Source organism: Botryllus schlosseri, chromosome 7, assembly GCF_051294905.1.
Source record: "Botryllus schlosseri isolate E-star chromosome 7, Bs_hap1, whole genome shotgun sequence".
In the NCBI taxonomy this organism is placed as follows: Eukaryota; Metazoa; Chordata; class Ascidiacea; order Stolidobranchia; family Styelidae; genus Botryllus; species Botryllus schlosseri.
In genome coordinates, this window is record NC_137242.1 from 27,052,681 (window position 1) to 27,065,787 (window position 13,107).

Sequence of the window (13,107 nt, forward strand, 5' to 3'; positions counted from 1 at the left end):
CCTACCTTAAACGAAATCTCGAGTTGTTCCGCCCCCCAAATCTTGAGTTCCTCGTCAAATCCTCCTAGTTCGAAAAAGTAAGATTTCTTGATTGCGGACACGCCAACGACCACCGGGGATTTGATGACAGCGTCCGTGGGCTCGTCGGCCGGTCGTTTCCGCTGAAAGCCCCATCCGAAGCCGAGATCCCAATTCGTGACTCCTATCGGTACCTGTCTGTTGTGCCGAAAGAACAAACGGTTGATTTATTGGACTGATCATCATCTTGAGATAATTTAAGCAATCAGTCACTTTTAAAAGAGGGATTATTAATTGTCACGCGGGCACTTGGCTAATTATCCTCGAGGGAAAAACTTACTATTCGTGTACCCTGGTTGCGTGAAATGCGATTACTATAGCATACACAAACACTTTTGTGGAAACTAAAGCCCGTTGTTCTTAGGGCCCCTATTAGGTGATCAACCAAAATTGCTCGACCGTCGAGAATAACCTCTAAACCATTGGTTCCCAACGAGGACGATATTTAGATTCAAAGGGGCGAATGGGGTCGATAGGCGGGCGAAAATGTTGAAAAGTTCAGTGAGATATAATTAATTAACACGACCACAAAAAATGCACGCGAAGGCGGCTTATTCTGCAAATGACGCTTAAGTTGACCAAAAAAGGTCAACTCAACGGAAAGTAGTCTCGGAAACCGCTTATTCGAGCACCGTCTGGGAAAAATTACCTCTTTTTGTCAATGAACCAGCGATCAGGGTAAGGTCAATAAATTTCCCGTTTATATGTCATCTTTTTCTGATCCGTAAATATGGGGGGCGGAAATTTGTGTCGAGCTTGATAACGGGGCGATGAGTCGGAAAAGGTTGGGAGCCACTGCTCTAAACCATAAATGATTGGTACAGTTATCCGAAGTACAATGCGCATATCGGTTTTTTTCTTCTGATAAGGCTAAATCTGATGAAATGACCAAGCCTAAATAACGTTTTTCGTGACCAATTGAGAGGGAATTCAAAAGTATCAAACGAAGCTTGAAGGGCGAGTGTTTCGCAAACTGCGATATCTGTAATTCTGACATTAATCTGTTGTTTACCACAGGAAAGACCGTTATTGAAAATCACATTGATATCCCAAAACAGAGGGATGATTCATACCAGTGGTTACTTGAAGATGATCGATGAACAATGTGATGATCAGAGGTGGTCAAAGTAGTCAAGTGAGCTACTCAAGTAGAAGTAGAAGTAGCGACGGAAAAATCTACTCAAGTACGAGTAGAAGTACTTCTTCCATAAGCAACCTAAAACTACTTGAAGTAGAAGTATAATTTACTGACTTCAAAAGTACTCAAGTAAGTAAGTAGTTGTGAAAATGATCCTAATTCGTTCACATGGATTGTAAAAAGGTGCAAATTGAGCTATGCGAAAGGTGACTAGCTTGATTCATATTGATGCATACCAGCAGGTATCTAATTTTCGATAGCATAAGCATTCGTCTACATCAGTGGTTCCCAACGTGGGCGATATCGCCTCCCAGGGGGCGATTTGGCGGTCTAGGGGGGCGAAAATGACGAAGGGGGCGACAGGGGGGCGAAAATGGACAAAGGGGGCGACGGGGGGCGAAAATAGCGAAGAGGGCGATAGGGGGGCGATGACGCGTCAAAACGACTGATCTTTTTTATTTTTTTTATTTTTTTAGTCAACCCACGGAAATTTAGTTACAAAAGTGTGTCAAATTAGACATCGAGTCGAAAATTCGACTTTTATTTTTTATTTTTAGTCAACCCGCCGGTGATTACAGTTTGTATGCCCAATTTTCGGTACACAAAATTAGGGGGGGCGATGATCGGTGTTGATCTTGAAAAGGGGGCGATGGTCTGAAAAAGGTTGGAAACCACTGGTCTACATCATAGAATGAAAATGATGGTATTATTATGGAAATGCGATACTTATCCTCTGTTTTCTCGAACAGCACGTTTTAGAAAATAGCATGGTATGGCGCCATCCCCCATAGTATAAGGTCCGTAGTTTAGTCGAAGAGCAATACGGAGAAGTTGTATAGGATACTGTGTAAACACTTTGCGCGATTAGTAAACGTTAATAAAAATATGGGGGACCGTAAAAATGCCACATTGTGTAGCTTTATTTCCGGAAATTAAAGGCATTACTACACTTGCTTTTATACTTCAACATGTATTTTATCCAGGCAAAAGAACTGATATTAATTGTGACTCAAAGTATATGATATTGGGAATTGAAAATAAAACATAAATACTACTTGTAAAAGCGGAATACGTTTTTCGTGCCTTCAGTCCAGAAAGTTTCAAAGGCGGTATGCTAAAACAGCACTAAAACTAACAAAAAATTCAGAGTTCACTTTTCCAGGGTTAGGACGTGTCATGGACATGCTAGATTACGATATGACAAGTAAATGATAGATTGCGAAACATCAGTTTCAAACGATATGATGAGCGATATATACTGTGATGAATTATTTGATATGGGCGAAGGGCGACAATCTGGTGTGAACGCAGGGATATCTAGTTCTAGATATCTCTGTGTGAACGGAATCACGCCAGCCCGCTACCTAAATTACATTCATCGATACTTTCGTGAAATCATTCTGGTTACTCCGTATCCACTGCGCGCGAAGCGCGACGAAAATTCTGGGCTTCACTCAACTTTTATGAAAATTAAATGTTGATACTCCGTGAAAACAGCCCCGAAATTCCTCAGTCTATCTTCCTGATTGGAAGATTGAACTACTTCTACTTGACAAACTGAAAATAGCGAAAAGTAAGTAAGTAGATCACAAAATATTACGAAGTAGAAGTAGAAGTAGCGAAAATCAGATCTACTTGAGTAAGTACCAGAAGTAGAGGAAAACTACTTGAGTACTTCGAAAAAGTAGAAGTACTTCGTTACTGACCACCTCTGGTGATGATAGTCAGATTTTTCTATTGTCCTTGTCGATGACAACCCTGTACATAACACTGACAATACGCAAATAATCGGACATACCTTGTTTTACGGATTTTCACACTAAAGGTATCGTACGGCATATCTTCGATCACAGGCGATATAAGCGCCTTCGGTTCATCGGCTATCCGCTCCATCAGCGGCTCTAACCAACCTTTGGCACATTCACCTATCAGAATATATGAAAAGGATCCAGTATGTGATAAAGATACGAGCAAGATCTCGAATCAAGGTACTGACAGTGAGCATCTAGAAACACGATTACGTCCCCGGTGCTAGCTCTGGCACCGGCCATCCGCGCGGGTGCGATACCGGACCGTTCCTGGAATCTGATCAATCGCACGATCTTCAGTGTTTTCACGATTTCGTCCAGGGGAGATTTGAGGTCATCTGTATGCGTAAAATACGTTATATCTAAGGTTGGGGAAAATGGAGTACATTAGTTATTCGACTCTAAATCGAGTATTGGGCGTCGAGTCTAGCATTCTATTATCACTCATTAATAAATCATAACAATATGATATGGAAAGATCAAATATGTGCCCTTTATGCGACCGCAAATGATATAATGCCTATTGTGTACAGCATAAAGGTAGTTTCCGGGTTGTAAAGACTCGAGGACACGACTCGAGTAGCGATTTATTGGTGACTCGAAATGTCTCAACTCGGCTTGAGTCTATTTCTGTATTGTAACCTTTGCGCATGTCTCGGCCAAGTCACATTACTTGAGACCCGGAGAGTTATTTCAATGAAACTTCTGAAAAAAAGTAAAGCTACTGCATTATTCTCATTTTATCTATCTGTACTGCTAGTCGGAAAACAGGGCCAGAAACTATCAAGGTCGAGAAAATTAGTATTTTATAAATGCAAGGCGTTCGATATTACCCAAGCTGATTATAAAAATTGGTTTGAACATGACCTGAACTCGAAACTGAACAGTGAGCACAATCACTTGGACTCGGACTCGAGTCTCAACACTATGACTTGGACTCCCTGCATTAGACCTTGACTTGACTTGGTGGTGAATTGAAAATGACTCGACTTGACTCGAGTCAAAACTATAACTGTTAGAATGTGACTAGGATCTAAATTGGACAATTTGTAGCTTTTTGATACAGGTTTCGTAAACTGTGATAGGACAAATTGATATTCAAGGCTCCAACGATGTAAAATAGTATCGGAACTCTAATTTCCGTTGAGAAAGTAACTCTTTATAGTGACAAGGAGCGTATAATTTCTGTACTCGAAAAATCATATCTCTCTGCTCTATTCCAATGGCTACAATTAATACCCGATTCCAATTACAGTATTCGAATCATTGTGCTCAGCCGTAGTTACACGTTTAAGGTACAAAGAATTGGATGGATTGAGATATCGAGAATCGGAGTAGCTAAAGCAAGGATTTTAATAGATAGACGATGTCTAGAGATAGACGATGTATGTAGACGGCGATTTTGTTTAGCAATAGGAAGTCAGACGCCGACAGATTTACGACGCAGCCAAGTTCTGGGTTTATTGTTTATAACATTGGTAATAATTTATCCTTTGCAAAACACCACAGGATCGCGATACAATGAAAAGATAGGCAGGCGTCGAAATTAATTGGTGTATAGTCTTTGAAATCAGACACCCAAATTGGGTCAAATTGGTGCCCAGCAATTGGGAGATGAATATATGCTACTTCCACGGCAGGGGCGGTCAACATACGGCCCGCGACAGGATTTTAAGCGGCCCGCCGACAGTTCCCGATCATACATGATGCAGCCACAGTCTGCCGTAATTCACCAGTACTTGCTTAATATGTCAAATTAGAGTCACTCATATAGGTTATTCATTAGTTCTTTGTTTTATTTGTGTTCTTAGTTTCTTTGTTTGTAGTTCTTAGTTGATCTCTTTGAACATATAATGAATTGAACACCGGACTTCAAGGCAAGAGCTCTTTTGCTCACAAAATCTTTTCAACATTCAAAGCGAAGCTAAGACTATTCGTGTCTACATGCATTTTCGAGCAAACAATTTCAAGCATGAGCAATAACAATACAAAGCTGCGTTCCAATCTAACCGTTGTTCACGTGCAGTATTTATTAAGGGTTTCTACGTCGGACATCGACATGCCACCTGAGTTAAAGGAACTTGTTTACAACTTTCATCGACCACAGTTTCACTTCACATTCACTTCAACAGCTATTGAAGTACATTGCGTTAATAAATTCATTAAATAGTGTTTTTCGATTGTCTATGCTTTATGCTTAAAGTTTACATTGAATACGATTTATTCCTTGTATAGCTGGATAAATACGCGATTAATGTACCGATTCGGGAATACGGCCCGCCAAGTGCTCATTTTCCATTATTAGGCCCGCGGACTGAAGAAGTTGCCCGCCCCTGTTCTACGGTGTCGGTCGATTATACTGCCTATTTCCCAAAATTATTATGTTCGCAAACAGCACTTATTAGCTTACTGCTATCGCTACTAGTAACAATGCTCGTTCTACTCTTATATAGAATACAGATTAGCAGCTTTAGTTAATCGTATTTTCCAGTGTTGGGACGACTCTAGTCCACTTTGACGTTTGACGTTGGTGCACATAGAGAGGTATTAATTCACGGATTTTCCTAAGCAGTTTCCCGTAGGCTTATACTTTTTACACCGCCACCCAAATCTGAGTTTTATTGGCATCTCGCGACCCAAGCCTCCCACATAAAAATAATGGATTTTTCATGTTCAGTTGCTACATTTTACACGGGCATGCATGAAATATCGAAGGTTTTAAACCAGCGATGGTGATTTCGGGGCACCGTTTCATCGCCACCGATGTTTTTTGGCACCGAAGTTTTTCCTAGCCGCATGTTGTTCACGCCCTCATGTGTTCAAGCGTCCCGGCGCGAAATGGTCTGGTCCCGAAATACCTGTCTGTGATAGTCCCGCACCCGCACTTGTGCTGTCAATACTAAAGCATCGCAACTGTATCCGACGGTGTCAAGCGATACTTGGAATATACCGTTCTTTCACAATTGCGAATACTGTCAGATTAATTTCTGTAAATTATGCGCATTCGAAAATAAGATGAGATGCGGAAGTTATACAGCCCTGCTATATCACCCTCCTTCGACCCTGCCCGAGTATTACGGAGTTAGAGCTTCGAAGAGAAGCCAATGTCAGACAAACCTTATCACAACACCATACAAATTTGTGTCATACAAAGTCGGCACATTTTCGTGAACAAGCTATAGTTTTGAAATCACTTTTCTGGGTGTATCGCTATAGTAGCCTACTTAACACAGTGACCTTGAACATAACCAAACTATCGGAAATAAAATCGCGCAGGACGCGAAGAATTTTTTGCAAGTAATTCAGCAAATATTATATACCTATGAAAAGATCGCTAATCTTCAATTGGTTGTATTCCATAGCGTCCACTCACAACTGCTTTATAGATCCTCATCGCCGACATAAACTACAAATTACAAACGCAACCACAATCCGTGCTAATGAATTAAGTTCAAGATCGAGAATATACAGAAGGTGTGCCATTGAGCACATGATCTTACTCGGATTTTACGTACCATAAGTGCTAACGTCGTCTATTAAAATAATCTCTTTAAGCAGGATTTTTGGAGAAGTCTCCAACACGCTGAATATCGTCCTCATCAATGTGCACCAGGCTTCGTTATAAAAGATGATAATGACGGACGCCGTCCCAAGAGGTTTCTTCCATCTTCTCGTCTTGCACCTATTATTAAATGATATAAGTCTCCGCTTCTGAATATCATTCATCTGCAATCTAGATGAAGCGCGACAGTTACGATGCTGTATACTTTGAAAACCGGGTCTGGAATATAGTTTGATCTGATGTCGAGTTTTTTAAACAGGTTGCAGGCGTTTTATTTTCGAATTTAACCAGTGTTGTAGTCGGGTTTCACTGCATCAAGTATCGAAGTAAACTGCCCATAATGTTACGACTTACTGGCACGGGAAGTTATGAAAAATGTCAGACTCGGATCCCATCATAGTCCGGAATACACCCCATAAAAGTCTGGCTTCGTGGCGGGATCATGTGCGCTATTGTTCAATTCTCTCACACGTTTTCATCTTTTCCAAATTAGATTCGAGTTAGGATGGCAGCGACATATTTTTTTCCGAATTAAATTATGATTACTGAATTCGCAAAAAACTTGGAAATTGAATGAAATTGTGAATTAGAAAGAATTACATACTCCAAAAATCAAGCTCAGTTCATATCAAGTCAGATTTCATTCCCACAAGCACGAGAGTGGCAAATGTCTGTACGCCAAGATCGGCTCGTTTCGCAAGATGCAGGTCGCCCGTAACATTTTCAGAAAAACCCGAAATTAGATTAGAATTAAATTTAGAGCGTGGAAATATTTCACACATTAGATTGGAATTGGATTATCGGTACTTTTTTCCAAGTCCGGTCTTACAACGGAGGTGCGTAAACCAAAATCTTGATTAAGATTATTTAATGATGAGACATCAGGAATCAAAATGCCTGCTCACTGTCCCATACCTCACATGCGCGGGGGCGAATAGCACCTAGATTTTGCTAGTGTCTGGGTACAACTGCTGGACGAATGCTTCATGGGTCACTCGCGTTCAATATCCGACCGAATGAATCGGACCTACATAGGAATTCCCTTTCGGCTATCCATGGAATGACCTCATGTTTGATGTGTCTGTTAGTGACCTATTACAACTAAAGTATCTCACTTACGATTCCTCCCTGTCGTCTCGTATAGATCGGTGCAAAGGGATTGCCGAGCACACCAGTTCGTTAAACTCGTATTTCATATATCCTTCGTCGATACGCTGCTGTTCCTCGGAGGTCACATTTTTCATCACGTACGGATCCCCGTTCTTCCCGGGATATTCGCCGGAATATGTCGGTCTTTCTATCCATGGTGTCAATTCCGCCTCTGTGTAGTATCGGCTATCCTGATGGAAATTGAGGTCATCAGTATGTATGTAGGTAGGCCTATTTATCAATAGATAGCAGCACTATTCTATCAGTAACCTGAGAAGTGTATCAGATATGGTTATAAAGAAGACCTTATAATAGGCTTGCCATACGTCATTTTTTGAAAGTCCTCGGAGGACGCCCTTTTGTCCTCTTTTTTGAAAATTTAGGTCAGATTTACAGCAAATTGCGAGTGATATGGCGCAAATTAGCACAGAAGTGACGCTCCGGCGGGTATTTCGGAGTGAAAAACGGTGATTTTAGCTCTGAGCGAAAAGATGACTTTTTTTTTTTTTTTTTAGTCATCCACCTGGCAATGTGGAGAGAAAAACGGTATTTTGAGCTCAGAGCGGAGAAGATGACCTTTTTTTTTTTTTTTTAGTCAACCGCTCGCAAAGTGGGAAAAATTCACCGGTTTTTAAGAATTCTACTCCGGATTTGCAAGTTGCAAATTTCTGAAAAAGTGTCCTCTTTTTAGATTTCCAAAATATGGTAAGCCTACCTTATAAGCTGCATAGGCTGGCAAATGCAGGATATATATTCGTTAATGTAGTAATTCGCAAGTAATTTTATCCTTCAGGCCAAAATGTAATCAGTGGCGGAACAGGATATATGTCCTTTATTCAATTTGGTATGCGCAGCAACGGAGGGAGTCGTAGTGATATATTTTCCGACTGATTCTTCGCGACTTATAACAACATAAATAATAATTTTACCTGTATGCAAGTACTTGAACTTGACTGAGTAATCTGTGGTAGTCACTTTTATTTATACCCCCGGTTGGCCCTGTATTTACACTACGGATATGTAGTAGGCCTACTTGTCTACAAACGACAGATAAATCTGTGGGCCGTAAAAACAGTAACAATGGTAATAATTAAACATATCCGCAGTGCTATTACCAACATGAATGACTGTCCCTACAAACCAGCAAATTATAATCATTGTCGGCAATGACCATGATAACAAAATTACTCTCTCAGCTAATCGGGAACTTTCAATTACAGGCTCCAACCAATCCGGAACCTTAGTTAGTGATTGCCCGTCAACTTCATCGATTCCTCGCCTACTCGCAAACAGCTCAGTGGCGAGGTAGCGTAGTGGTATAATCCACAATGGTTGCGGGTTTGAGTCGGACCGAGGTCGACTACAGAATTTCTACCTTAGTGTTGGAGGTTTATCTAGGCTCCTCCGCGCCATCTCATCGCGTAAGCGGTGTCTTAAAAACCCTAGAAGTGGGCCGAGCTACAAGTCGACAGCTATGGAATCAAAATAAAGAAAATCGGCCTGGTGGAAGTATCCATTGTAGCTGGCAAACACCATGGATACCACAAACAACAACTCGCGGACGGCTAGTCTTATGCGGCTTGTGTGAAATGGTATCGCATGTCCCCGTGAGCTTTTTGCGGGCTCATTGATGTTTGTTTTATCAATATGCAACACTAGAACTTGTAAACTGCCCATATAGACCATATAGGCCATATAGCATAAGTTTGTGACTAGAGCTGGAATATTTACTTGCCTCGGGGCTTAAGATATACATCTATAAGTATCATCGGGACGTTCGCCTGTTATTTAATACTGGTGACGTTCCGTTAGCGTGCGCTGCTTAGAATGCAATTGCCATTCCTACCTTGCCACCAGACATGGGGTAATCGCGATTAGTAATCGTAATCGATTACGACGATTACAGCATTTCCAAGTAATCGTAATCGCAATCGATTACATTCGAAAAAAATCCGAAGTAATCGTAATCGTAATCGACTACTTCGCATATCTAATCGATTTCTTTGTGAAAGAACGATTACTTTTCATTTGTACAATGCCCATGACATAAACTGAACAGTGAACATTCGTGAGCACTGAGCAATGAAGAGTGCGATTCAAAACAGGTTTTGGATAGCAGAAATGACGGATTGTCGAACGCCTCTGCTAATTATGGCGTCACAAGTATTGGTTCTTGATTGCGTAACGAGTTATCCGCACATAGTAAATAGATATTCGAAGTACATGTAGTACTGTGATTGTAAGAACACCCGCTATGCATTATGTCAGGTTATCAATACGCTGCAGACGCCACTACCTCGCAGCAGGATAATAATCACCACTCTGCCTAGTTTCGAATAGTAACGTATGTAGGGCTACTATGTATTGATGTTTTGTTATGCTTTTAGGTAAACGCAGTTTGACCATTGCTGACCATTGGCCTATCTACTTATACACCGGACAAAGATTTGAAATTTTTTACTCGTCAAATTAAACATGACAATTTCTACATCGAAGCATTAAAAACCAACGGCTGCTGATAAAAAATCATAACCGAGCCGTTATTCTCCGTTACTCGTATAACGGCAGCTCGGAATATCTGTATTAAGTGGATTGTAGGCAGAAGTCTATGTTTACCTCACCATATTCTCATCCGGCCCTACTTGAAACGGGCAACAATTTCTATTTCGCAATTTTATACTTAACATTTGAATCTGCCACTCTAGCCATCCGCTTATGCACCATGTTAGCACGGACTGCAGCTAGAATCCGTACCGAAACCGCATTTCGTCACCCCCTTCTCAAAAATGTTGATCTTTGGCCCCCCATAAAGCGATCAATAAAAATTATGGCGGGCGAAGTTCCCCAGACCCCCCTTTAACGACCGGACTTTTTCACAAGAACTGGAAAACACGATTTGATGCGATATGGAATCGCTGTGTATTTGCTGTCAAGTCGCGCCAAGACGAATATTTAGGCACGTAATTTACAACCACAACTGTATTGTATGTTGTTGATTCATGACCTCCTTTCTGCTATATGGTAAAAATATATTGGAGTCGCCGTAACGTGTCAGACGATAAGAAAACTAAACGAGAAACTTTCGTGAGTCGCACCCATGAATTGTAATTTCTACACGGGGTTCATCATTTTCCTCAGTGGGTGCCCGGGTGGCATTTGTATTGTGGTGCTGAGATTGAGAATACTATTCGTCGCGACCATCCAGCGCGGCTATGGACAATGGAAAAATACACAATGTTTCGGCAAAGGTAGCATGTCTTGGTGTGTCGCGGCGCGGTATTAACCGGCACCGAAATGACGATTTCTGTAAATCATGCAATGATACTATAATATGTCATATACACGAAATGACGCTATGATATCTCATTTAAAAAGAAAGACCTTCTCTCATGAGGCCTTTTCATCGCATTGTTGTCTTCCAAAGATAACTTCTAAGAAGCAAAATAAATGTAATCGTGAGTAATCGTGATTACTTTTCCAAAGTAATCGTAATCGTAATCGACTACTTGCGGATTTTGCTGTAATCGTAATCGTAATCGTAATCGCGTGATTCAGAAGTAATCGTAATCGCAATCGATTACATTCATGAAGTAATCACCCCATGTCTGCTTGCCACACCGAATTTTTCATACACAGTTTAACCACGACATTTGCAAGCCAACCAACTCATCTCAGCCCTCTCCAAACTGTTGAATAAAATCTATAGACGCGATTCGGCGACCCCATAACACCACTTCATGACTACCTTTGCGTTTGCCTGCGTTATTGGTGTTGTTTGTGGCATTTATGTTTTTCGACTGCAATGGTCATTTACACCAGGCCGATATCCTACAGTATGATTCCATATCTGCAGACTAACGCAGCCCACTTTCAGGCTTCTTGCATCGGCAATCATCAATCCAGCCCTTATTTTCCACAGCCTGAATAACGTTTTCAACCATTTAAGTTTAACATCAGTGAGCGATGTATTTATTTTTGCTGATACAGTGTCCATTTCCATCTTATAGAAAAGGAGATTGGGCGTGCAAAGGAGAATAGAGAATATAAAACCGAAACTATGACCTTAAATAGTTTTGTTTCGTTTTTCTTTTCGTTGAGCTATATTCAATAAAAAAGTGAATATTTCAGTAAAGGAAAAATTGAAATATCTATTGCACAATTGCAACGACTAACAGAGCGCCGACAAGTCGAATACGATAATCTAATAACTTACTATGTTCTCACGTGATGACTTTTCAGCATCAAAAGTGGTCCACGACCACGTCGACAGGCTTTCCTTGATCTCTTCAGATGATGCTAAATCAAGTGTGAACTCGGTGTAAGTTCTCCTCCATTTGAGCGTTAGGAAATAATACGAGATGACAGTTACGGCCACGATAATTAAGCAGCCGCGCTTGAAAAGGCTCTTAACTGACCATTTCATGCTACAATACAAACTACTGTTGGTATGCTGAAAAGATGCAGTCGTTTATGTTTCCAACCTGTTCCTGATTATCACATGAAATCAGATACCGCGCAGCATACGCTTGAGGAGTACACGCTCGCGTGTAAAGCATTTATGTACCAGGCTACGTGTCGTACCAACTGAGTGCATCATAACTAGGCTAGAGGTCAACGCGATAGAATGAGTTTGAGCTCAGACTTGTACAAACTTATGAACTATCACTAGAACAAATCACATTTCAAAACTAGCAACCAGCACCAAAACTAACGAGCTTTCCAAATCTGCAATCAACCAAATCAAACACAACTATCTAGATTTAAGTTGGAACCAGCTCAGTAATCATTATTTTATCGGAATCGGCTTTCCGCTTGAACATCAGTATACAAGATTGAAATGGGAGTGGGTTTCGACACCCAAAACCCACCCCTGGCTAAGCTACTGTTCTTAGTGATGACTCTGGGCTAGTAATGCCTGGGAGAACGTCACGCGACGGAACCCGGTATCAAGATTCCCTTCAAACAATAATACGTGTTTTGTAGTTGTTCGGCATCGAAATCTCATCTTTTTAAAAAGTGGTTCCCAACCTTTTTCGACTCGAGGACCCCTTGGCCGATATTTGAGCTAAAATACTCACCCCCCCCCTTCCCAAATATGAAAAAGTTGCATGTGATTAAAAAAGGTGCATTTTAACTCATAACCATTTGTTGACTGAGCAATATATGGACAAACATATTCAGATATGTCCGAACTATGACGAATGCGGACGGCCAGGACCGTAACAGCACTTCGTAAAAAAAAAACGTTACCCCCCCCCCCCCCCCTCCATATGGTGATAAACCGAACGAGACGAGTGTGGTATCTTGGAAAATGTAGAGCCCCGAAATAATAATTAAACATCTTCGGCGGACCCGTTGGTAAAACATAACAC

At 41.1% G+C, this 13,107-nt stretch overlaps 1 protein-coding gene across 2 annotated transcripts in view; it reads right to left on the reverse strand.

The window, feature by feature from the left end:
• Positions 1–12,751, reverse strand: part of LOC145443348 (polypeptide N-acetylgalactosaminyltransferase 6-like) — a 29,737-nt gene extending 16,986 nt beyond the window's left edge. Inside the window, exons 1-6 of one of the 2 annotated variants that reach the window (XM_080321326.1) lie at positions 11,949–12,751; positions 7,706–7,926; positions 6,540–6,706; positions 3,213–3,362; positions 3,015–3,141; positions 6–216 (exon numbers count right to left, since the gene is read on the reverse strand). In XM_080321326.1, coding sequence (XP_080177452.1) covers positions 6–216; positions 3,015–3,141; positions 3,213–3,362; positions 6,540–6,706; positions 7,706–7,926; positions 11,949–12,158 — 1,086 coding nt within the window. In that variant the 5' untranslated portion in view covers positions 12,159–12,751. Of the gene's footprint in view, positions 1–5; positions 217–3,014; positions 3,142–3,212; positions 3,363–6,344; positions 6,482–6,539; positions 6,707–7,705; positions 7,927–11,948 lie in introns of those variants that run through there. The other variant, XM_080321327.1, reaches the window with a different exon arrangement.
• Between the last annotated feature and the right edge of the window lie 356 nt (positions 12,752–13,107).